The following is a 25662-nucleotide window of genomic DNA, read 5'->3' on the forward strand; positions in this document are numbered from 1 at the left end:
ACTGTCATTGCAGTGGAAAAACTATGCCCGACTCCAACAGCTGTTCAGTCAGAAACGTACGGCCATCAACATTCCAGCTAGGAATACTCTGCCTCAGCCCTTTGCTTTTTCTCTCATGGTCGGCAGATGGAAAAATTTGGCATTGTGATAGAAGTTACACCCTGAGCTTGTTTACGGGTACACATTGGCTTTGCTGTTTTCCACTACACTATCCAATTTCTCTTCTCTCCATTCCTTGCTTTTTGTGGCTGGATATGGAGTCACAAGTCAACATCCCAGGCACTTTTTTCCCCCCAAGAGCTTAACACAGCTATCATTGGTTGTGTGTGTGTGTGTGTGTGTGTGTGTGTGTGTGTGTGTGTGTGTGTGTGTGTGTGTGTGTGTGTGTGTGTGTGTGTGTGTGTGTGTGTGTGTGTGTGTGTGTGTGTGTGTGTGGCAGTTGAGTCCTACATGACCCCTAGGCATTCCAGCAGAGTGGCATAAGTCGCCATCAAGGCCATATCTATTTCCCCCGGAAATAGGCCCACAAGTAGTCGGAAATCTCCGTCCTGGAGCACTCTCGCTCTAATGCTTGTCGTTTTCCAAATGTACGGAAAATAGTTGCAGTGTGACGAACCAGCCAATCAAAGTGACATCGTCTTTGGGCCAAGTGGGTCATTCAGCAATGAGAGAAAGATGTGGGTGTTGACTAATGTGCCCCAAGGGGCCGTGGTATAGGGTCACCTCACTGGCTGCTGCTAGTGTTACTATTGTTGTCCTGCTTGGTCCTGACCTGATATCTGACAGCTCATAATACCCCAGCTTTCTTCCCCTATGGCAACTATGCCAAGGTGTCAGGACCACTCAGTGAAAGCAGTAACCCTGGTGTTTTCCCTTCTGTGTTTATTTTTATGGCTGCTTTAAAACTATAACGTTAAATCAGTTGTTGGACTTCAAGCAAAGAGCATGTTGTTTCCATTCAAAGTTGCCTCATCAGAATTGAACTCCAGATGCTTATAAGGACAGTTTGTTGGCATGACCTCCTCCTCCTGCCTTAAATGTCTCACTAGATTCAATAAAACAATTGATCTAACATCAAGGTTCCTCTGTTTGTTTGTCTCCTGTCTGTCTTTCAGTACCGGATTGGCCAGCTGTATATGATCAGTAAACACAGTCATGAACAAAGTGAGCGTGGGGAGGGGGTGGAGGTGGTCCAGAACGAGCCGTACGAGGACCCAGAGCACGGATCGGGCCAGTTCACCGAGAAACGAATCTACCTCAACAAGTGAGTGTCTTCCTCTTGCCATGTAACGTACGTTCAATATGAATAAAAAATATTTAATTTCACACTAATGACCCTCAGTATTCTATCACAGGTCAGCGTTCGTTAGGCAGCTGCTGATGAAGATATCAGGAGAGTCCTTGCAGACATAGATTAGCAATCCATAGATATCTTACGATGTGTTCATGTCAACATTTGTCTTATTCAAATAAATAGCTGAGTATGTGTAGTCACATATAGGACATGATTATTTCATAAACAGCAAATTTGAGGTATCATAAGGCTACTACGAAATTACTGCTGTGTTTCAGGAAAAAAGCAGAGGGGACAATCTGGTTCTCTCCAAGCCTATTGTCCTGTGCTTTGTTAGACTTGACGAGCGTGAAACTGATTATTTCATTTTCTTTTATGTAGATTGCGGTTGAATTCTCTGTGTGTAGTCTGAAGTGTGGTCTCCTCATTCTCATTTGTGAATTTGCTCTGAATGTAACCCCTCATCACACACCTGCATCAATGTTGCTCTGCAGCATTACAGCAGTAAACAAATAAGTGTGTACACAGAATATAGAGAGAAAAAGGAGAGTTGGACTTTTTGTTGAGTACACTGATGAGACGAGTATAGGTGAAAGTCTGGTTCAGTACTTCAGTGATTTCCCTTATTGGATCCATAACGATTGCGAAGGATGAGAGATAAACAAACAGAATGGATGGAAGAATGTTAAAGCTCTTGAATCAGGTACACCTACACTCTGATACAGTGCTGCCATAGCGTCTATCTTTACGAAGCTGCGCCGTTTTTGGTGACATTGTCGGGAGTATTTATAGCTGAGATCATGCCTGGTGGTGTGTTAACAGGACTATCACACTGTTAATGGGCCCTTCGGTGCTCTTGCCCCGTTCACGGCATTCATATATAGTTTTATAATGTTATAAAGGTCTACAAAGATGTAATGACAGATAAGAGTAAGTCCACATTCATCAGAATCAAATACTGTTGTCACAGACAACTGGGTCACTCATTCCCAAAGTAAGACAATGAGACAGAGATGAAAAGAGAGCCACATGGAGAGATCCAACGTGAGAGGCAGAGAGGGGAAGGTTTCGTGGTCAGGAGTGACAAGTAAGTGGGCCTTTGGGAAATGTGAAGTGTCATTGACAAACTCAGAGGACGGGAAGATTTAGTGTCATGTGTGTGTGTGTGTGTGTGTGTGTGTGTGTGTGTGTGTGTGTGTGTGCGTGTGTGGGCAGTGGGAGATAAGGTCAGTGTAAGTGATGGATAATTTGAGCAGTCACTGTTGGACGCCGCGCCTGCCTCTCTCCACCCACAGACCACCTGTTACCACGATATAGCTGCAGTCTATGTGTGTGTGTGTGTGTGTGTGTGTGTGTGTGTGGTTGTGTGTGTGGCTTGTAGTTAAGGCAGTGTGAGGACATGTGACCAGTCTGCTGTGTCTGCACACTCCCCTGGCTGTTTGACAGTCCATTGGAGAGAGACCAGAGGGAAGCGTCCGTCTCCTCCCGATGGTCCGTACGGACTCCGTATAATTTCCACATTCAATTATAGCTGCTAGACACAAAATAAGAAGGACGAGGGTGATAATGTAGGAGAAATAATCAAAGGCTGGTGTAAAAGAGAATTATCCTGAAAGTGGAATTTAGTATAGCTGAATTTTGGCGTTGTGTCCAATCATGGTGTTATTTTCCTCGCTTGATTGGCTGAAAATCAGCAGCAATCTGAACCAACTGTGATTTGGAATGCACTGATGTTTCTGATTGGACCCAATAATGAGACAGGCTGCACTCAATTTTCATTCTTGCTACTCTGGACGTACTGTTCAATTGTTAAAGGTATCGCTGTCCCAGAAATCTGGTCTTTTCACCTGTGAAATCGTGCATTTCTTTCAAAATGTTCCCTCCAGCGTAGCAATGTTTGGCCCCTGTTGTTTCTCTTCCTCAGCAATCGTTTGCATTTTGCTTGGACGCCCAATAAAGTGCCGTCTACTCGGCTGCAATTGTCCGCATTTAGAATCAATTTGGGCTGAGTAATAGCTAGTTTTGTGTACTTTCCGCCCTCCATGTCCCTCTCTCTATCTATCACAGAGTCCGGTGAAACTCCACTGCAGGGTGGAGCGTGTAATTAACTTCCCCAGGGGCCATCCTGGCTGCTTTGTATGGCCTCCGTGGCTCCAAACAGCTGGATGCTTGTCATTGCTTTTTCTGGGTGAAAGGAATAGAGTGGAGACACCTTCAGAGAGGGCTACTTTTACTGTACAGCAAGTTGTTTGTACCATCAGTCCTCTAACTTTTTCAGTTTACAGTTTACAAATACACCCGCTCTTTCTCTGTGTTTCAGCAAGCTGCCCAGCTGGGCCAGAGCAGTGGTCCCTAAAATCTTCTATGTCACAGAGAAGGCTTGGAACTATTACCCCTACACTGTCACAGGTAAAGCTTTAATTACACATCCTTGTGCAACAATTAACTCAAATGTACTAAATTTGTCCCACCATTATTACCTAAAGGACACTATATTATACACAAATATTAGCATTGGTTTAAAAAAAACCTGTCTTTTTAATTAAAGAAAACAATTTACACACAAATACATTTCATTTTCTCCAGCCCTCTACAATCATGGCTCCGTTCACCTGCTGGCAGCCATTATATGGGATCATTTGGAGGGCAAAGAGATATAGAAGCAATATTCTATAATATTCAGAATCCACAATGAGCAGAGGGCAGGGAAGCAGGGGAGACGGAGGTCATTTGGGAGGGTGGAAGTGATGGAGAGAGGACAGGCAGGTTTAACTGAAAGATAAATGGTCAAACGGAAGGCTAAACATGAACACAAGCTTAACAAAAAATACTGACGGGTAATACACTATCATCAGCCTGTGGAAATCACATTGCCTTGTGGTTATGTTGAACTTTCACTAACTGGAAGCACTGCAGCATGCAAAACAACATGGCAGCAGCTGCACAGGGAAGTGCAGCTCTCCTGTGTGTGCAGTATGTCCATAATACTTTTATGAGACTGTTTCATAAACACTATTGCTGAGACTGAAGTGCTATTGCTGAGGCTTAATGTTCCTTTGTCCATTTTGAACTAAATTGTTTTTTTCTTATCTCTCTCATACTGTTTCATTCCTCTGTTCTCTTCCACCTGTCTGCACCCTCATCACACTCCTCCCATTTCTGCCCATTACACTGATGGCCTCTGCTGGGAATATGGTCAGAGTACACGGTGAGTACTCTCAATGTGTCTGCACCCATGCACAAAATCACACATGCAAAAAAAAAACACTTTGATCCAAAAGCTGACATGTTAATCTTTGTGGTGTAGAGAGTTAATTGGGAAAGTGGTTACACTTCCTGAATGCTGCAGGAATTCATGGTTCTTTGAATCGTGATATAGAAATGTCTTGCAACGCCATCTGTCACACTGCTCACACCTGTAGTGCATACAGGGTATATATACACTGTAGTCTATTAGGATACAACGTCTTGCAATATGCTCCAATATTACGTTAGCAGGTTCCCTTCTTTTAATCATTTTCCTTTCCTGGAAATGTTTCAGACTGTTCAGCCTTCTGACATTTGAATGAGGGCACGTGTTGACGTTGCTGTGTGCTTGAATGCAATTCAATACCGTGCATACTGATTCAACTTTATGAGAATGAAGTGCATAAATAAATGCTGTGTGTGTGTGTGTGTGTGTGTGTGTGTGTGTGTGTGTGTGTGTGTGTGTGTGTGTGTGTGTGTGTGTGTGTGTGTGTGTGTGTGTGTGTGTGTGTGTGTGTGTGTGTGTGTGTGTGTGTGTGTGTGTGTGTGTGTGTGTGTGTGTGTGTGTGTGTGTGTGTGTGTGTGTGTGCGTGCGCGCAACATAGAGAGAGAAAGAGAAACGTGTTTGTGACATTTCTTGCCTTCATTCATCTTATTGTGCTCACAGCTAATTTCTTCTAATCCAAACAGTAACAACATCTCGTCTCAGATTTGAGCATTTTCCATACAGTGACATTTAACTTCAACCATCACATCTTTCAAACACATCCGTCAAAAAACAAGCGTGATCTGGAAACTCAAATGAATCCAGAAGTAATGTTTTTGTTTTGTTGTTTTTTTTCTCACTTTGCATTTTTCTCCTTCTTACTTGATGATTAGTTTGTGTTTTACAAAATGATGTACATCCAATTAAAATGGTACCCAAGAGATGGTAACAATAAGCATCAACCATTCATTTTCCACTGCTCATCCGAGTCAGTCATGTTGGCAGCATGCTAAACAAGGTAACCATGATGTTGCTCTTCCTTGGGATTCTCAAGGTGTTCCCAGGCCAAGTGCTATACTTAATACCTCCAGTGTGTTGTGGGTCTGATTGGGGTCAACTGCCAGTTGGATATACCAGGAGTAACTCAGGACGTCCAGGATAAATCCTGATCAGAATCCTGATGAACTGACTCTTTTTTTATGCAAAAGGAGCACCAGTTTACTTTAAGCTCCTTCTGAATACACAGTACGAGCTCCTCATCATATGCATATGGGGGCACAAAGACACCCTGTAAAGGAAACTAATTGCAGCTGCTTGTTTCTGAAATCAAGTTTAACTCAGGCCCATAATGAAGGTTGAAATGTCAAATCGAGATGTAAGAACGTCCCCCTCAGGCCTAGATCGTTCTTCACTGATTGTTTGGTACGGCGCCTGCCACCCTGCTGCACCGATCCGCCTGCAAATATCAACTAATCAAGTTTATTTTCCTTTAAAAACATTTAAAAACCCCCAAAGCTCTCTGTGGTACGACTGGTTAATTTACCGTCACTGAGAAAAAGCACTAATGATTTGCTCGGGACATTAAAGGAACAGCTATCTGCCCACCTTACGTCAGGCATCAAGAAACATCAATGAGGCACAAATAAAATCAGCAGCTGGTCGATCATTTCCCCCGAGACTGTGCAGATGCATGAAACATCTGGGTGTTGCAAGGAGGTCAGGAAGGTTGCCGAAACTTATCAGAAGCAACCTTTCCTGAAAAAATGATGCTGTAGGTGTACAAAGCCGCTCCCTGTGTTCTCAAATTGGCAATTATCATGATTTTGATAAGAGCCTCTAACAAAACTGATGTCCAGATGTACTCGGTATTTACAGTCTGTGTTGATGGTGCTTGTGTAGTCACGCTGCCTCATGGGACTGATTGTGCTCGGGAATGGTTTGTCATGATTAGCTAGAGGTGGTTGATGGTGCAAAAGATGAGGATAATGATTGGTCGGGGCAATGACAATGACTTTGCTATTAAAATAGGTTGTCTTCATGTCATGCTTTCCTCTCTCTATACTCGCCACCAGCAGGTTGACATTTTGTGATTTTAGTGAAATATCATCGTAACTATTTAATGGATTGCCATGGCATTTGGTATAGAGATTCCTGTCCCTCTCGGGGTGAATTGTGATAATATAATGATAATAATTGACATAATCTCATACGATAATCTGACTTTTCAACTAGCAACAAAAATTTGAATTTGTCCAATAATTAGGGCCAAATGTCTGATTCCCATTAGCCTCTGCTGTACTTTGTGTTTTGGGCTTATTAGCTAATGTTAGCTTCAATTTAGCTAACTTGCTAAACTGGGATGGCAAACATCAGCATGTTAACTTTGTCATTTTGAATGTGTTAGCGTGCACTAATCCAATACACTTTTTGACAAATTCATCGAATATCTAATCGTAGTCAACTAGCTGTCTGATCTGTGTGTGTTGTTCGTAACCTGACCCGCCAGATGGTTTGTTACACACACAACCATCTGAGAACCCGTCATTGGAAATCGTTCTTCTCTCTTCTTTTAATGAAGAAACACTCTCCGGTTCTAATATAACTGATGCTATTGCAGCATCTACGCTAACCTCTTAAGGAGCCGCCATTGTTCAAAACGAACTGTCGCCTCTGGATTTCCACGTGACATTGACAGAACCCAGCTGTCGATGCAATGTAACGGCCCTGGCTCTGTAAATGAGCAGCAAACAGCTATTACAGCCAATCAGCAACAGGCAACGCTACTGCTTGTGCAAAGGTCACGGGAAAGGCCACGGATGTACAAAGAGGAGCGAGAGGGATGGTTAATCGGTATTTCTTCGGGTTTTGAGTTCAATTATCCACAATCTTTCTTCTTTCCACCTTTAACTCGTAGCACCGCTGTGTCTGAATACAGCCTCACACAGCTGCTCACGTGGCTTTAGACTCTCTTTTTTTCAGCAATGTCTGCATGAGACATAGGAATTTCATTAATCAACTTTTGTAAGAAAAGCTAAAGTAAATGACAGCAGATTAAAGGAGTTTAAAAAGTACATGCTCAAAGCACATCGTTGGCAAGTAACCACTGCACGAGTCCTTGAACATGCTGCCTACTGTATTATGAGATGAATGTGATATTGTATAAAAGCTCAGTCTCGTCTATCTTCTCCAGAATGAAGGTGTATGTGTTTATCTTCTCTCACACACACACATGCACACACACACACACACACCTTGCTTGTTGTCTCATTCTAAGAGTGACAAGGCCAGTGAGACCTGGCAGCACTGACTACCTGCACTGTGCACAATAATTGCAGTAGCAATGTAATGGGCAGAAGTAAAAAGCTAATGTTAGGCTACAGACGAACCAGGATCGTGCGAGTTTAGGCTGTAAAAACGGACAGTCGGCGTGATGACGTTTTGTTGTCTCATTTATCTCCTTGTTAGCAGCCGTTTTTTTAAAGGTTGGTAAAAGCTTCAAATTTGAAGTGATGGGTATTTGTTAGTGTATTTTATGTTACAGAACAAAACGTTAACATCTCTTAAGGCATGTAACCAAAAGCCCATTGACAAAAATGTTAACTTTGCAGGTATTGGGACTCATTCCCGCTGCCCTCTACAGCTCATTCTTTCCTCATCCCTCCGGTTGTCTTTGTCCTGCTGTGGCACACATAACACACACCTTCACAGACACACACACACACACACACACACAAACACCAGCTTGTACATCAGCAGCTTATGTAACCAGCATTCTTTGGTTGTGTATTAATAGGAAGTGTTAAGTTTTGATCTAATCAAGCTCCTGTGTTTAAGAGCTGATGAACGGCAGTCAATATTACCAAAGGCAATAAAGTGTGTCTGTGTGTGTGTGTGTGTGTGTGTGTGTGTGTGTGTGTAGTGCTCCAGAAGAAAGAGAGAGGTGCAGTAAATCTACACAGGGGTAATCATTACTGCTCGTGTGGTTTGGCCGATACAACACAGACGTAGAGACACACAATTAGTCTGGTCCAAACCTAAGCTATGTAATTATCATCTGTTCATATCAATTCCTCACTCTCTTGTCTTTTCTTTTCCCTCCAGTGCTCCTTCCTGCCCAAGTTTTCCATCCACATAGAGACCAAATACGAGGACAACAAAGGGAGCAATGATAATGTGAGTAGAGCTCAGCGTGTCGTGTGGTTGGGAGATTTGTATTGTGTGGAAACGATCTGACAAAGCTAAAGGGATCTCAGCATGGCTTCTCAAGCGACCCTCCTGTCTTGTACCTTTGCCGGTCCCCTGTTGCACAATTGTCCGTCTATTTAATTTGCCTCTTTTTTTTTTTTCCTTCTTCCCATATTTACACCGACCTTGTTGCTTCAAAGCCTCCAAATCCGAGCTGGTGAATTCTCTTTGTCGGAGGGTGACGGTGTCATTGTGCCATCATTTCATTGTGAGATTTTGCTGATATTAATTAAGTGAAGGATGAGGAAGAGGTTTAGCACTCAGTCTACTCTGTTCTCAATCCTGTAGACACCTTTTACTCAGTATGATCAAGCCTTTGGTTACATTTATGTGACTGAAATTATGAAGTTATGACAGTTAGCTGCAGGTCAGTCAGAACATCAATAGTAAAACATAAAGAATCCACTACTGCGAAGGTTCTGTAGCTACATCACAACCAACAGCTAAAAGTCAAAGACATCACAGGAGCAATTAATCATTTCAGTTCAATATCATGAATGCTATTGGCTTGAAATGTATTTCCAAAGGATGTAGCTACAGCACAATTGCATATCAATAAATCATAACAATAATAATGCTGTTGAGTGTTATTATTATTGTTAAAAGCACATAGCTTGTTCTCCATTTCTCCCTCAGCACCACATTGGTGGCAGTAGGGTCTGAAGGTTGTGCAATACTGCCTCGATCCGTACTGTGGCTGAAAACACGAGGCCACAGCTCCACCTCGTGGCGGCTCAGGGGAGACGCAAACCCAGTGTGCTTTCACAGACGGTCGTAATTTCACATTTGCAGCTAATCGTAACGAGCGGAGGTGTTTTAGAAGTGTTTGCTCCTTCCGCTTACACTTCCTGCCACTGCCTTGACCGTTTGTGCAGTCTGTCTTTTTCTTCCTCCATTCTTCTCCCTCGTCTCTTTTAATAACCTCATCGTCCCTCTCACTGGCCTTTCTCCCTTCCGCTACACCTGTGCGAACGCTTGTGGAAAAAGTGTGATCAACTTTCTGTGACGCAGGAGCGGTGAAATTGTTCTAAGGAGCGGATAACTAGACGACATTGCTTTGCTGTTCCTGTGTGAGTCAGACACAGGAAGACATCACTGACCACAGGGAGTGAGTCACATCCTTTTTGCTTAGTGTGTTAAAGCCAGAAGGAAGGACACCTGTGCTTTGTACTTTAAGGATACAATATTTAATGTTCTTTTTCCCTTTCTGTCAGTAAGTGTGTAAAGCTGCCCCATTACAACCGTACCAGGACAACACAACGCACCGTCCCACAACATACGTCAACCCCCTGATGATTTAAATGTCCTCCTCACACATTGACTTGTTCCCTTTTCCTCAGATCTTCTGCAGCGAGCCCAAAGAAGAGGAAACAGAGGTGTGTTTCGTGGACATCTGCTATGATGAGATCCCCGAGCGCCACTACAAGGAGTCAGAGGTGAGGGGAGTCCAGTCATTGACCTCATGGTACAAATACATATGTTTGTATGAATGTAGAGGAGCACGGGGCAAATTAACGCATGCACACAAAGACAGAGGATGGAAGGATGAAAAGGAGAGAATAGAGGAGAGAGTATGGAGACGAACGGGGGCGCAAACAAGTCCACAAATGAAAGATCAGAAGAAGGGATGGCGTGTGAGAAGACAGAATAGAGTGTTATCTTTCTCCTGCAGCGCCAGCTCATTTCTGACCATCTGCCTCTTCGGAGTGATGGAAATGCATGTTTATGTGAGGGGGAGGTGATGGACATTAGCCGTGGTGATTTGACATTTATGTGTGTGTGTGTGTGTGTGTGTGTGTGTGTGTGTGTGTGTGTGTGTGTGTGTCCGTCTGTCAGGGTGTGATGCTCATAAAATGCTGAGCTATTAATAATCACGAGGGGCCATGATTTCAGTGCAGTGGTGTTTTATTATTGACACCCCCACTTACACACACACACACACACACACACACACACACACACACACACACACACACACACACACACACACCTCCCAACAGGCTTCACGGTCTTCTGCTTTTATCCTCTCACAGCTAAAAATAGCACAGAGATGCTGTCCAGGGCTAAAAGTGGATGTCACATGGCCAATGTAAATACCATTTGATTTTAAAGATAGATGTTTTTCTGGAGCCACACCTGACAACACAGACCAGTTTCATGAATGAAGTCAGACACCTCGAAAGCATCAATGAACTAACAGCAAGTGTGTTCGTTGAAATGCGTTGTAGATTTAACAGGGGTTAGGTGCCTGACTATTTACTGGCCTAGCTCACTTCCTGAAGTGTACTGTAAGGTTGCCAGCAAAGACTCCAGGAGCCCACGTTATCCCTCGTAAAACCACATCAGGCTAGCTGTTTCCCCCTGTTTCCAGTCTTTGTGCTAAGCTAAGCTAACCTGCTGGCTGAGCTCATGCTACAGACATGAGAGTGGCAGCGATTTTCTCATCTAACTCTCAGCAAGAAAGCGAATAAGAATATTTCCTGAAACTATTCAGTATATCAGTAATCGCGGTATTTTATAAAATCGTTTTAAAAGGTCTCCCAATTAAAGTACGACACGTTTTATTCGCAGACAAATTGCAACAAGCCTTTTCCGCCTCACACTGCAAGTGTTTTCCCAGCAGGGCTGGAGAGAGTTTTGTAACACCCCCGCACACTGTCACAGTCAGACACATTACCCCAAGACAAATAAGCACGACAGCATAATTAGTCTTTAGGGAGCAGTGATTAATGCACGCTAAGTTTGTGAGTCGGGAATCTCACACATAATGGATGCATGTTCATGTCCTTTAGGCAGGGAGGAGGAAATGTGTGTGTGAGAGAGATAAACGATGGGAAACAGCATTTTAATAACGGGTTGAAAAACAGATCTTAAAAGAGGATTTTTGGTCTTACCTTTTCTCTAAACTGGTGTCTCATGGCCTTGCAGGATCTGCATTATTTTAAGTCGAAGAAGACTAACCGAGGCCTCCTGGAGGAAGGATGGATCAACAACCAAGAGCCCATCATGTGCTCCTACAAGCTGGTCTCAGTCAAGTTTGAAGTGTGGGGCCTGCAAACACGTGTGGAGCAGTTTGTACACAAGGTCGGGATGAAAACAAGTTCTTTCCTCTCAGAAATACCCTTTCCTTACTCAGTCAGACTGTTTGACCCTTGTTGATCAATGTCAGTGCTTCAGGCGTTACTTTTTCTGCTCTGAAAACATGCGGCACACCACCAGTTGGCCGTGAAACCAAATCAGATGCTCCATTTTCACCTTCTACAATATCTGCCCTGTTCACAACCTGCAGATTACCTTGCACCGCCTCCCTTTGCCTCGGCTGCACAGTTTAAACTCCATATCTCCTATTTCCCAAATACATTTCACCTGGCCCTCTACAGCATCGGCCCCTGGGGTGAACCGTCTCTGTGCTCTCCTTGCCCGAGGCACACACACACGCACGCACACACGCGCGCACACGCGCACACACACACACACACACAGCGTCAGGGCCATTACTCACATGGTAACACCGGGAGTGACTCATATTAATCACATAACCCAAGGGGTGAACGGAAACATTCAGAACAAGTAAATGTCTTTGAAACATTAACGGCCTTCAAAGTTAACGCGTTGTGATTCACTTCCTCTCTCCTTGAACTCCCTCTGCCCCTCTTTGTCTTTCTTCCTCTGTGATCTTGCGCCTCTTCCTGCTTCCTCTTCCTCTTCCTCTCTCTCTTTTTCTTGTTCTGCTCAGGTGATTCGAGATGTCCTGCTTTTAGGACACAGGCAGGCCTTTGCCTGGGTGGATGAGTGGATCGGTAAGTTTGTTAGAGACGGCAGCGCTGGTGAAACATGGGTTAGCTTTGTGTGTAGACACTGACTCATCTCACGATTGTAGTTGGATAATGCGGAACAAATCAGAAATCAGCGAGTGGAATAAAGTTTACTTACCGTTTTAGCCCAATCTGTATGGGTCAAATTCAAAGTATACCTCAAAGAAAGTATAAAACTGATGACAGCTAATGCGAATATATCTTTTAAGGGTCATGTGTTTCATAGCTACCAATGTTATTTATACATTATTTAGACACAGTGTACACTGTAGTATTCTCTTGTTTATAAAGATGACAATCTCTCTGAATGGATAGATAACTATATAATTTATATGCTGTTGTTTAGCATTTAATCCAACAAAGACAAGAACATGGTGGTGTCATTTACAGTATATGTCTTTATGTCAGAAAGCCTGTGAGCACTGTCGTCACTCTAAAGGCAAAGCAGAAGTGAATACATGATGCTTCAAGCCTACATCTTTAGAATTACATTTGTTTGGACTGGTTCCTGTTGCTGTCACTACACTCATAGCTGAATCATGTTGTTTTTGGTATTGTTACCTTTTATTTGTATTTCATGACGGTGGCTCATCTTCTAAATGAATGAGGCCGTCTCGTTTGATTTGAGTTTTTCATTTTCATTGAAAGGTTCATTGTTTTCAACTGCGTGCTCTCTCTCTCTTCATCTCCACTATTTCATGATTCATTTCACGCCTCCTCTGAGCCATCATCTGAGCCATTATTATTTAATTTGCTTTTAAACCGCCGCGAAACAGGCAACTTATCATAAGTGACAGTCTATTACTGTCAGTCGTCCTTTTCTCATTACTTTACATAGAACTGTTACAACAATAATTGGACTGTTAGTAAAGTATATCCACGGCCAACATCCATTTCATTTCCCTGACGTTTTTTCTATGTTAATCACAAGACCCCGGACAAAGTGTCCCTGCCTTCTGTAGAATGAAGTCCTATCACTCTTTTGAAGTGTGTAATCCATCCCCACAGACATGACCATGGAGGAGGTCAGAGAGTACGAGCGTGCCACACAAGAAGCCACCAACCTGAAGATCGGCACCTTCCCCCCCGCCATCTCCATCTCAGAGACCCCCCTGTCATCCAGCGCCCGCAGCGGCCCCAGCAGCGCCCCGACCACTCCCCTCTCCACAGAAGCCCCCGAGTTCCTGTCGGTGCCGAAGGAGCGCCCCAGGAAGAAGTCCGCTCCGGAGACCTTGACCCTGCCGGATCCGGGCCGGAGGGATTCCCTCTTCAAACTGCCCAACTTTTTCTCCTGGAACTCCAGTCCGCAGCCAGAGTGAGAGCAGGGCTGCGCCACTGGTGAACGCCTTTGACCTGTGGATCAGTGGAGGATGCCTGCCCAGCACATCCCTCAATGCCCCCCCTCAAGCCAGCTGAAGTGAAGGAGACTTTTCACTGTCCTGGTGATCCAAGCCCCCTCGGCACACTCGCCGGTGTTACAGCAAAAGCCAACAGGTTCAGACAGGCAGCCTGATCTCCATAGCAAACAGTCCTGTGAGGTGTAAAGGTATAGTGCGTCCTATAGTGCGAACAAAAGCAGCTGGAGGCTCCTCATTCTTCTTTTAGTTTACATTCCTGAAAATGTTTTTCTCCCACAGATTATCACCTTGCTTTTTTGTGTCTTGACAGGGTATGTGGAGGTTCAGTCACTGCACATAATCGTTACATGTACAGAATTTGTTTTTTCTGCGTTAGGCATCGGAGTCTCTGGCTTTGTTAACTGGACCTTGTGGTTTGACGTATCTATTTATGTGGTTGAGACTTTACGACAGATCCTCGTTGGCCACTGTATCAGTTGAGTGTTATGGTTTTCACAGTCAGGTGTAAGGTGATTGTGTATTCTTGTATATATTGTATGATCTATATCTAACCGGTAAATTGTCAGTACTTCAAAAAGAATATCATATCAAGTGACGATGCTGCTATGAAATTGTATTCAGGACTCTATCTTCTTTAAGTGTTTATTATAGTGAGTTCTGTCAGCTACGGCGTCTGTAAATGACTTATATGTAATTGCATGATTTTAGCTGCAGAGACTAAATATTAAATGTTGTTTTTATTAGCTTGGTCTCACACTTGATGTTGTGTTTTAACTGAGTTTTTACAGACCAGTCATGTGGTTTGCATGTTGTTTTGCATCTTTATTCATTTCAAATGTATTAACTTTTTGTCATACTGTTGATGGGTTTTGTATTCAGTAAATTTAATTAAAATTCAATCCTGATGTATCCATAATTGTGTGAGAAGCCTTGATTCCTAAAAGCAACATTTGGAGATCTAATAGTTTGTTTAGGGCACAGCCACACAAGGCATTGAGAAAGCTTATTTTAATAAGCAATCTGGATGTATTTCTCTTTAAACACGAAGCATTTTGGATAAATAAACTAAAAACATCTCCACATGGACTGAATGAGGAGCTTGACTTAGATGTTTCCTTATATGTTAAGTACAACTGCTATTATTTAGTTTTGGAATAATTTGTTGGAAATAAAATTTGAACTTTGTTTTGTTATTTAAGCACAAGATGGCGCCATAACATGCAACGCATATAGAGGAGGCAAGGCAACACAGGTGATACATATGTTGACGTGATTATCTGCCTTGTGTTTGAAAATGTATAAAAAGTGGTTTGCAACCAAGTATTCTTGTTTGGCCTCTGATGAAGACACATGTTGAGACATTGGGCTTAAATTAAATGAGTAAACGTGTGTGTGCGGTTTTCCTCCTTCAACAAGTCCTTAACTTTGGGTCCGAAACAAGTCATAATGAAATTTTACCTAATTTAATGCTACTGCAATACACACGTCTGTCAGTGTTTTGCAAACATTTATGCATCCTCTTTACAACAGACCACGCAGACAACTCGGTTATTACAAAAAACTTATTTTAAAAAAAAGTGTTTGATAGACCTGTGTGGGCACAGACACGTTACAGAGTTTAACTTAGAACAAACTAACACTAAACTCTTAATAAGCAGTGGATTTATCCTGCAGTCAACAGGATGCCGTTCTTTCCACCACAGTACAAAACAAAATAAATATTACATGAGTTTTGCTGAATAATCATCTTCCAGGTGAAGTCGTTCATCTGGAAGATGATGCAGATGAAGGAATGTCAAGAAAAGTTGAGTCAACGTTGGCAAAGTGAAGAATAAGTCAGAGTGTAAAATGTGCAAAGTTCAGCTTGACCATAAACTGTCCTGACATTTATCTTTTAACAGCAAGCATCCATACCTATCAGACACCCCGATAATATGAAATACATACAAACAAAACCCACTGCTTATACAACACAAGGTGGAACGACAGCACAGAAACAAAGAAAATGAGGTTATGTGCTCACATCCTTACATGTAAACACAACGAAAACCTCCACCGAACATAGCTGATGAAATGTGTTAAGTGCAAAGAAAGAAGAAGGGTCTATTTCCGATGTGCGTGATTGTGCCTTTGTTACTTTTCCCCCTTCACTATCTTTCCTCTAGGTCTTTGGTGAGGTAGTTTGTTCTCCGTCTCTCCTTGAGGTCCCGCATGGCATTGAGGAACACCTCGTACCAAAAGAAGGTGAAGCCCGTTGACAACGCCGCCTTCACAAGGCTGGGCGAGAGGCCTTTGTAGAAGCCTCGGACGCCCTCCTCTTTGGCTATTTGAACCATGCAGTCCACCAGGCCTCTGTAAGTCCGCACCTGCACACAAGAGAAACCGGACACGGTGCTTACACATCAGACGTAGACGTGCTCCGGGTATGTGAAACACGTTGCGGAGGAGCTTACCTGTCCAAACTGAGCTCTGGCTGCCTCGAAGCCGCCCACCTGCAGTCTCTTCTTGAAGAGGTCAAAGGGGTATGTGATTGTTTTGCTGATCATTCCAGCTCCACTGCCAGAGACCAGGCTTCTCAGGTGGCCTTGAATGGGGGACATAGGAAGAGACAAAACGTCAAGCCGTGAACCCTTCACACGCTTTATGCGGTGATATAAATGCCACCATCTCCACTGACCTACTGAGTTTCCCGTTTCTTTGGGCAGTGGAGCCAACAGTTTCTTGAAGACATTGTAGAAGAAGAACTGCAGCCCAGCGTAAGGAAACACCGCCAGCAGCGTTGGACACAGGCCGCGGTAAAATGTCAGCGCTCCCTCCGAGCGGCACATCGTGGACACGGCGTGACGCAGGTTCCTGTACACCTGAGAGGAAAGAAGAAGCGTTACACAGGGTCTGGGGCTCATGAAGTTAAATACCGGCCAAAGTTAGCTAACTATAGCAATATCAGTCAATGAGCTGGCTACTGTAGCTAGCAGGCAAGAGAGGATATTCAAGACTTTTGTAGATTCAACTTAAGATGTTTTAAATACATTCAAAGGAGAAAGCTAAATTCCCAGTGTCTTGAATTTCAGTCCGAACAGAGTCTATCCAATAAAATCAAAACTATGACGTGAGAAATTCTTGACTACTATTAATATCTCTCCACCTTGGTTTCTCCCTGAGCTGCAAAGCGTGTCCTCAGAGTGTCCAGAGGCTGGCAGACCACAGTAGCCGAGCACGCAGCCAAGCCGCCACACACGAAGTGAACTCCTGCCGTCTGGCTGTCGTACTGTGTCGACTTGTGGACCGCCTCCGTCAGAAACTGAAAACTGGCAAACTGTAAAAGCACGCGCACACAGTTATTTAAAACATGTAAATACAGCTGATCGTGTTGTCAGGTTGGTTTGAAAACGGCCACAGGCGCTAATACCTGGACAGCCCCGAAGCAGATGGAGAGGAGCTGTGCGGGGACGTGGCCCTTCCAGAAAGCAGAGAGTCCCTCCTCTGAGTAAATGCACCGGGATGCCTGAAATAATCCCCGGTACTTTCCCTCGGGCCTCCGTGAAGACACGCGCTCAATCTGCAGCTGTGGGGGGAAAGAAATAGGGATGAACATACAGGAAGCAAACAGCACTATTACCCATGAGAGTCCAGCTGATAAAATACGACACTGAGCTCTATCGTGAGTCCCGACGACCGCACACAGAAAGTAGTCCCACACATGATTACCTGAAATCTGATTTTGATCACATCAAAGGGGCTGATGATCGCCCGGGTGACCATCCCAGCAGCTGACCCGGCCAGGGCGGCCTCCTCTGGGCAGAGGGCTGCACCCTGGGCCCCGGGGTCAAAGCCCACCATGTCTCCACAGGAACAGATGCTCGTTACTGCAGAGAGAAATGATGGAACGCGGTATTTGCTTTTTGTAATGTTTAAAATGGATTATTAAGTTGGTAGATTCAGGATGTGTGAGCCATTAAAATTACTTGACAAAACCCTGAAATATTTTGGTGTCCTTTACTTAAGTAAAAAGTATACATAACACAGTGTAAAAGTACTCCTTTACAAGTAAAAGTCCTGCACTTTTTCTTTCTTTTTTTTAAAATGTGACTTAATTATGCACAAACACACCTTTAACAACGTCATTCATTCATTCACTTGTATTCTTGAGTCTGCAGAGGTTTGTGGCACATCTTCCTCGATGGGCATTTTTAGAACCTGTCGTCAATCCTAAACTACTGCAGAAGCATCAACATCTCGAGAAAATAACACTTTCAACATGTAACTAGAGGACATGCAGTGGGACCTTGGGGCTAGCTAAGCTAACAACAACAGAGCAGCTGATGCCTTTGAGCTGCAGACACTTACCTTCTAGTTAAAGTCCTTCATACATTAAACTACAGCTGCAGTACTGAGCCCGACACGTCCAGTCCAACAATAATAGGACAAGACAGCTTGCTACTCATAAGTGTGGTGCTGCGCGTCACGATTTGTCCGCATTACTTCCGGGTGAGACAGGCCACCGTACTCCGTCTTTCAAAGACGAAATATCGCGACAAGATGAATCCCTGCCTCGCTTCAACACACCGGAAATAACACGACCGTCAAGAACACAGGCGTAAAATATTTGTTAACATCCATATTAAGTCCTATAAATACGGAGCAATTGATGTAGCATTGCTAATGTGAAGCTATGCTTTTAGTTTGAATATAGATGATATGACTATGCAATGCTGCATAATAGTCAATGGCATATGTAAATGCTAAATGCTCATTAAAGCATAGGTAAAACAATTAGGCATAGTAAAAAGTCAAGTAAAGGTTTAAATACTGCAGTTAATTTTATTCACAAAAACACTCAGCAGTATGCATGCCATTTATAAATACAACAGCTGAAATTGTATTTACTTGTAACCTGCAGAGTATGAAGTAACTAAACCTTACAAATCAACGCAACTGTTGTGCCTTAGCCCTAGAAAGTCCATTTTATGTATTTTTCTTCAATTTTTTGCTCATGGCTCATCTCTTGATACGGCTCTGGGATTACCCAAATAGCATTTCTGGTGATTACATTAAAAATAAAAAATATAAAATTCGGCAGAAGTATAGATAAGCGTTGTGACTACGAGAATCGGGACTTTACGCGGGACACAGACGTAAGTAGCTCTCTTTTCGTTCGTCGTTGCGTTATTTTTGAAGAGAGGCAGGGACTCATCACGCGGCGATACTTCAGCTTTGAAAGGCTAACGTCTGCTTTACATCCACCCGAGTGGGATGACCAGCTTCGGTGTAAAGAAGTGGAGTCAATTTTAGGTAATTTTTCGCATTGTTATTATCGAAACGTGAGTAACTCTGTTAACTCTACATGTAACGTTAAGCTAACGTTACTCCGTTTCTTTCTTTTGGCGGTTGTAACGTAACAAAATGTACGTTAGACATCAAACTTGACGCTAACTCTCAACATTAAACGTTTTGGTTTCTGCAATTGAGGAGAAGCACTTAAGCTAACGTTAGCTAATTCTGTGTAAATTAGGTTAGCTAACATCACGTGTAACGTTAGCCAGACATTAGGAGTAACGTTAGCGTAAATTACATCTGGCTAACGGTATAAATACCTCCCAATTTAAAGGAATACTAACGTTATGTGCTTGAATTGAATCTGTTGATTTGGGGTATTGGGTGACATTTGACCCTCGTCGGCCCATGTAATCCCTCAGTGAATGAGCTGTGGGCAGTTTGATGACAGCACAGGATTTTGTTGTTGTTGCTCCAGAAGTTGTTCTGCTGTCTCTGTCTCTAACGTTAATGTGTTTCTAGCCCAGGCTTGAGGCAGACCCTCAATGTGTGTGTTTACATTTCGTTTTAAAATACCAGTTAAATCTAAAAAAGCAGTAAATAAGTATTATCTGATCTTTCCAGCGTGACCGCTCTCTGGTGTATTTTGGGTGCTACCGTCTGTGATGGAAAACACTGCTGATGACTACAGGATCCAGTCTTTTGACCTGGACACACAGATGTTGCTGAAAAGAGCCTTGAAAGGTTTGTGTGTCCCTCTTATTACTGACTTATTACAATGTCAGTTTCCTGCAGCATCCTCTGTGTGAATGATACACATTTTTGTAAATGCAGTTTTGTTTCTTTCAGATCCGAGTTCAGTGAACCTGGAGAAAGTGTCCGATATCATCGTGGATCAGTCTTTAAAGGACCAGGTTTTCAGCAAAGAGGCTGGACGCATCTGCTACACCATCGTGCAGGTCCATACTGGTTTTGCTGCTACATCTGCCTCTACACAGTTTGACGGGCTGGTTGTCCATTTACCAGTATTTGTTGTCCACATGAGTTTCTTTGATCAAGACACTGAGCACCATTGAGACAAGAGGGATATAAGAAACCAGAGCAGAACTTAAACATCTTATTAAGTCTCTTAACCAAATTCTTAATCCTCTTCCCTTATTAATGCCTAACTGGTAGTTTACACTGGAGAAACAGGAGGCTCTTAAGCCAGCTTACCTTACATCGCTGCGTTTCCTGACTTTTTGTTCATGCCTCCACCTTCTATCTTGGTCACCTCGCTGCAGACCGAGGCCAAGCAGAGCAACGGGATCGTGTTCAGGAGGAACGTGTTGAACCGCCTCCAGCAGGAGTTCAAGAAGCGCGAGGAGACGAGGGGGCGCTCGCTGCAGGAGTGGGTGTGCTACGTCACGTTCATCTGTAACGTCTTCGACTACCTCAAAGTGAGTTACTGCTGCTTCCCCTTAAGATATGTTTAAACTTGATCATGTTATCATGTGGGCTTAATCAACAATACGGAGCGACATTGTTGAATATCTCTGGATCAGAGCATCTGTAGAATGGCTTGAATGTGTTGTCTTGATGTGATGTCTTTGATCACGTCTTGTGTTCAGATGTAAAACACTTCACATGTGCCTCTCTTGTTGCTGCAGCATCTTGAACATCTTGTTTGTAAGTGTGGTAATAGAAGGGTTAAATATGAAGGTGTGGCCCCAGTTCACCTTCACAGTGACTCAGGTTTCACCCTTGATAACGGCCATTGTTGTTTTGAACAGGTCAACTCTCTCAATAGTGGCTCAGTGCTCATTTTTCACTTTGTGTGAAAGAGAAATTAAACTACGGACAACAACACCGCTGCATCTATTATAAAGTGTTAGTCTTTTATACTTTGAGCACTATGTATGTTTTTTTTTGTTGACGTTTAGGTGAACAACATGCCGATGGTGGCTCTGGTCCATCCTGTGTATGACTGTCTGCTCAGGCTGGCCCAACCAGATGCTCTAATGAATGAAGAGGAGGTGAGGAAGAATGCTTTTTTTTTTTTTTTTGTTATATTCATTTTATTAGTCAACAGTGATAGATATCCTGCATGTGTGGAAATAGTTTTTCGCACCCCTCCCAGTGTCTTGGAGGCGGTCCTGTTCCTCCTCAGCAGGCAGCAGAGAGGGTCGTTAGCTTGATTAGACTCACCTGGAGCCTGGAGCTATGAAGGCTGATATTCACTCTGCCTCGTTGTCTTTTGGTTTTGCACCTTCATCACCTCCACAGCACACACACAGCTTGCATTGTTGATCCACAACCCGTTGTTTAATTTGAGTTACCCGTAGTCACATAAATTGTGTTTTTAAGTTTAACCTTGCATGGACTCCCTCCTTGTCACATTCCCGGAGCAAGTTTGTGACATTGTAGCAGAAGTATTTAGGAGCAATTCTGATTTCCTATGACATATCTTGAGTCACAGGACATGGTAGCAATAATACTCATGTTTAACTTTGAGAAACCACATAAAACGAGGTGCAGACCAGTGTGACCTTCAATGCAAATCCATCAAAATCAAAACACCTTGCACAGCTCTCCTCTAGACCACCATGCTTTATTCACAAACGTTTTCGGCCGTGTCTGAGGCCATTTCCTTACTTTAATGTAACCGTAATGTCATGTTTATAAGTCCCTAACATCCCCTCCTCCTCCTCTGCAGGTGGACTGCCTGGTGGTGCAGCTGCATCGCATCGGAGAGCAGCTGGAGAAGGTGAACGGCCCGCGGATGGACCAGCTGTTCTTCCTGCTGCGGGACGGCTTCCTGCTGCAGGAGGGCCTGACCTCTATGACCCGTCTGCTGCTGCTGGAGGTCCTGGAGTTCAGGGCCGGAGGCTGGGTGCTCAGCGGCACCGCCCACAAGTACTACTACAGTGAGATTGCCGACTAGGATTGTTTTGCGTGGACAAAGGGTGCTGAGCAGCCTCTGATTATTAAAAACCAGCAACATTTCTGAAGGACATCGACATCCTCCAGGAAACCAGCGGAGGGGTTTTGAGAAGACGGCGGTTCATAAAACTGTAAATAGACTTTTTGATTTGGCTGTTTGATAATATTTCCGAGACTTGGTGCCGTGGATGTGGAATGTGCAATATAGTTCACAAAGTTACGTTAACGAGGTTTAGCCACATTCAGGTACACTTTATTTTGAAGAAGCTGAGGATATTTTTTAAGTTTTTTTTTATTGATCTTGCAGGCATTCCTGTTTTAAATAAGCTTTTCAAAGTCCAACTTAATTTTTACCAAATTCACAGGACTTGGAACAGACATTCCAGTAAGAGACAAGCTGGTCTTTGCTTTGCTTTTTTTTGTTGTGTGACCAAATTTAATTGATAATCAATATTTTTGTGTGGAATTGACATTTTACAAAAGGTTTGAATTGCTGTTCAGAGGACTTTTCTCCCTCATTGGTCCTGTAGGATTCCTGAGTTACTGTTTTAATTAGATAAAGTGTCTTCATTCAGGGACCTTCTTTTATTTAATTCTTTGTTACAGCTCGACTAATACACTAAAGACCAAGAGCTTAGTGACCGTTCATATTTTAAATTGTTTCTACAGATAAATCAATCAGATATTAAACAAATTTCTGGATTCACAAACTTGATTTGTTAAACAACTCGTGCCAATATAACAAGAACAGCGTCGTGCAACACTTCTTGACGAAGCTCTTAATTTGTAGTTTAATTTACTGAAATAAAAGTAGCAATATCACAGTAACCAAAAGTAAAGTACTCATCTCGTATTATTAATCTGAAAGATATCTAGGAACTAAAGTTATCAAATAAATGAAAGTACAATATTTACCTCGATTGCTTTTAAGTAAATGTGCTTAGTTGCTCTCACCACTGCTGGAGGAATGTTTATGTTTATGTTCACGTGTATGCAGGTCAGTTATAAACCAGCAGAAGTCCTGTTCCTGGTTACTCCACCGTATGTAGCTGAGCTCAGTCTGCTGTGTGACTCTCACTCACGTCTTCACAGTCTTTAACCAGAGCTGTGCCTTTTGATTCAGACACAAGCAGACGAATGTCATGTGGTAGAAATGTTGCATCTCTTTGAAATGGCATTGTTTTGAAAAGCTGTTCCTGTAATTATTTGTAAATAAGTAAGGGTTAATATAAAATTGGCGGACAGATCAACCTCGGTGTTGGAAAATAGTTTAATTAAAAGCCCAGCCATGGTCAGGATTTAGGAAATGTATTATATTTCCCCAAATATTGTTTTTCTAGTTGTGTTTGAGGATTTCAGTTTAAGGTTTTTTTTCACCTCCTCAGACCAAGTTGATAAAACAAACACGATAAGTTCAACGACATATGAAAGTGAGCCTGAAGAGTTAGTGACGGGACGCAGTGCTGACTGCAGCATCTGTTCATATATTTTATTACATTTTTACATTTCTCAATTCCATTTTTTATGGTTGGGTTGTACATTTAACGCAAATGTATTTGTTCTAATAAATCTTGGAAGTTTTTCCTTAATTGTGTGTTTATTAACAGTACAGTTGAGCGCCGTCTGTATATTGTACACGATGCAGTAGTCCAGCTCACTTTTTACAGCGTAGTCCTTCCAACAAAAGGGTTTTCACGGTGTTCGTTATTCACAGAAGCGCTCCGAGTGGCAGAATGGGTCCCTGAATGTCTGTATTTCAGTCCCGAGGGGTTTCTCTCTCTCTCTCTCTCTCTCTCTCTCTACCACCAGCGGTAGTGAGCGTAGGCTCGGTTGGCTTCGGCCATCTTGTGCAGCTCAAACTTCTTCTTGATGACGTTGCCCTCGTTCACGGATGCCGCCAGCAGTTCCTGGGAAAGCTTCTCGTACATGTGCATGCGTCGATGCTTGTTGTCCCTGCACTCCGAGATCATCCATTTCATGGCGAGGAAGCGACGTCGGTTGTCCGACAGAGGGATGGGCACCTGGGTGGAGACGGGGGGGACCGAAACAGAATATAATTAGACTTTATGTTTATTTCTTTCACATCCAACAATTGTTGATCTGCCTCATCACTCACCTGGTAGTACTTTCCTCCTTTCTGTATGCTGGCCAGTCCAACGACAGGCTTGCAGTTCTCCAGAGCCTGGTGGAAAATGGCGTAGGGGTTACACTCGATCTCCTCCTTCTTCCCTTCTGGAGTTTTGTGGTATTTCTCCACCTGTTTCCTCTTCATGCTCTCCAGGGTCTGGAAGCAGAGAGAGAGAGAGATTTAGACACACAGCAAATCTTTGAGCTCCACTTTGAGACTGTGTTTGCTTCCTTACGTCCGTCATGATCTCTCTGGCCAGAACCTTGTTTCCATCCGTCATCATCATGTTGATGAATTTACTGAAAAGCAAAGAGAAAACCTTTATCGCCTGACATGAAGTCTCAGAGCTTTGACTGAAGACGTGACCTCCTGCTGCAGAGAGCTGGGGCGTGTCTGTCTGTTGTACCTGAGGACCACGTCGCTGAACACAGAGCTGGTGGCTCCGCTGGTTGCTGCCTTGATGGGTCGGAGCGCTTTGAGCTCCTGCTGCTCCTTCTCCTCGGCACTCAGCTCCGTCTCCGGGGTGCTGTAGGCCTCCTTCCTGACCTCCGGCTCCAGATAGTACGGGTTGTATCTGCTCCACCTCACCAGGAACACTCTGCCAACAAAGGACACGCGAGAGAGTTTCACAAGTTACTCCAAGAGTTTATGTGTGTGAGGACAGGAGATCTTTAAAATTATATGTCTCGATTAGTCGATCTACAGAACATTAATCAGCAACAATTGAGCAGTGATCTTTAAGTGATAGTGTATTCAGTGATTGAGGAATATTGGGGGCATTCATTTGAATTTTAGGTTTTATTATTGGTCGAGCACAGTTGATGACGTCCCGTCAGTATCTCACCGTTTTGAAACATTTTATAGATTAGATTATTAAATTGACAAAAAATTATGTAATTATTTTAGACACTATAGTGTTAATTATTCTGTTGACCGTTGATAGTCTAACGTCTGTGTAGTAGTATGCAGTGTCGTATGACAGACGCTCTATGTGTGAGATTGCCAAATCATTAAGAGCATTGAAAAACAAACTAACTAAATCTATTTTATAGGACAGAGGAAGCGAGCGTAATAATGAAGATAATAGTTTATCGCAGACTTGCTATTTAAGGTTCGTGTTGGCAGATATTTAAACATTAGAGCAATCACATCATTTACATCGTTTCGTTCCTGAATTGCAATAAAATTGCACTCAAAGCACAGTAATGTCAAATTGACAGCTAATACAACCTGTTAATGTGTTTGTGTCTTTGTAAAATGATAATTACCTTGGTGTCCAAGGTTTTAATAATCCTGAGATGGAAGCAGCCATCTTGAAAATGTGAGTGTCAGGTAGGACCCCAGCTTAGTACCTCCTGCAGATGCCTTCAGAAAAAAAAGTCGAATTCAAAATC

The 25662-nt window shown here is 43.2% G+C and overlaps 4 protein-coding genes across 5 annotated transcripts in view; 2 read left to right on the forward strand and 2 right to left on the reverse strand.

Moving 5' to 3' along the window:
* Positions 1–13905, forward strand: part of pitpnc1a (phosphatidylinositol transfer protein cytoplasmic 1a) — a 33921-nt gene extending 20016 nt beyond the window's left edge. The window contains exons 2-9 of the mRNA XM_076080812.1: positions 1116–1264; positions 3615–3703; positions 4495–4502; positions 8628–8699; positions 10112–10207; positions 11700–11855; positions 12508–12571; positions 13595–13905. Of these exons, the coding sequence (XP_075936927.1) occupies positions 1116–1264; positions 3615–3703; positions 4495–4502; positions 8628–8699; positions 10112–10207; positions 11700–11855; positions 12508–12571; positions 13595–13905 (945 nt within the window). The remainder of the gene's footprint in view (positions 1–1115; positions 1265–3614; positions 3704–4494; positions 4503–8627; positions 8700–10111; positions 10208–11699; positions 11856–12507; positions 12572–13594) is intronic.
* A 1587-nt stretch (positions 13906–15492) lies between these two features.
* slc25a19 (solute carrier family 25 member 19) lies at positions 15493–18434 on the reverse strand. Its single transcript, XM_076086093.1, has 7 exons — positions 18292–18434; positions 17653–17810; positions 17354–17509; positions 17090–17260; positions 16622–16805; positions 16398–16528; positions 15493–16310 (listed from the first exon to the last, which is right to left on the reverse strand). Exons 2-7 carry the CDS (start codon positions 17782–17784, stop codon positions 16095–16097), a joined length of 990 nt encoding a protein of 329 aa, XP_075942208.1. The 5' UTR covers positions 17785–17810; positions 18292–18434; the 3' UTR covers positions 15493–16094.
* Positions 18435–19088: 654 nt separating this feature from the next.
* LOC142944900 (MIF4G domain-containing protein B-like) lies at positions 19089–23729 on the forward strand. Of its 2 annotated transcripts, none has more exons than XM_076086094.1 (6): positions 19089–19236; positions 19843–19962; positions 20068–20177; positions 20502–20657; positions 21141–21233; positions 21914–23729. In XM_076086094.1, exons 2-6 carry the CDS (start codon positions 19884–19886, stop codon positions 22139–22141), a joined length of 666 nt encoding a protein of 221 aa, XP_075942209.1. In that variant the 5' UTR covers positions 19089–19236; positions 19843–19883; the 3' UTR covers positions 22142–23729. The 2 variants fall into 2 exon arrangements, with proteins under 2 accessions (XP_075942209.1, XP_075942210.1); XM_076086095.1 differs by having other exon boundaries at positions 19163–19265.
* Positions 23589–25616, reverse strand: mrps7 (mitochondrial ribosomal protein S7). Its single transcript, XM_076086100.1, has 5 exons — positions 25537–25616; positions 24675–24866; positions 24504–24567; positions 24257–24424; positions 23589–24161 (listed from the first exon to the last, which is right to left on the reverse strand). The coding sequence occupies exons 1-5, from the start codon at positions 25578–25580 to the stop codon at positions 23940–23942; spliced, it is 690 nt and encodes a 229-aa protein (XP_075942215.1). The 5' UTR covers positions 25581–25616; the 3' UTR covers positions 23589–23939.
* Positions 25617–25662: the final 46 nt, after the last annotated feature.

The sequence above is a fragment of the Anarhichas minor genome, unplaced genomic scaffold (genome assembly GCF_050575085.1).
Source record: "Anarhichas minor isolate MPS153535 unplaced genomic scaffold, ASM5057508v1 ptg000007l, whole genome shotgun sequence".
Lineage (NCBI taxonomy): Eukaryota > Metazoa > Chordata > Actinopteri > Perciformes > Anarhichadidae > Anarhichas > Anarhichas minor.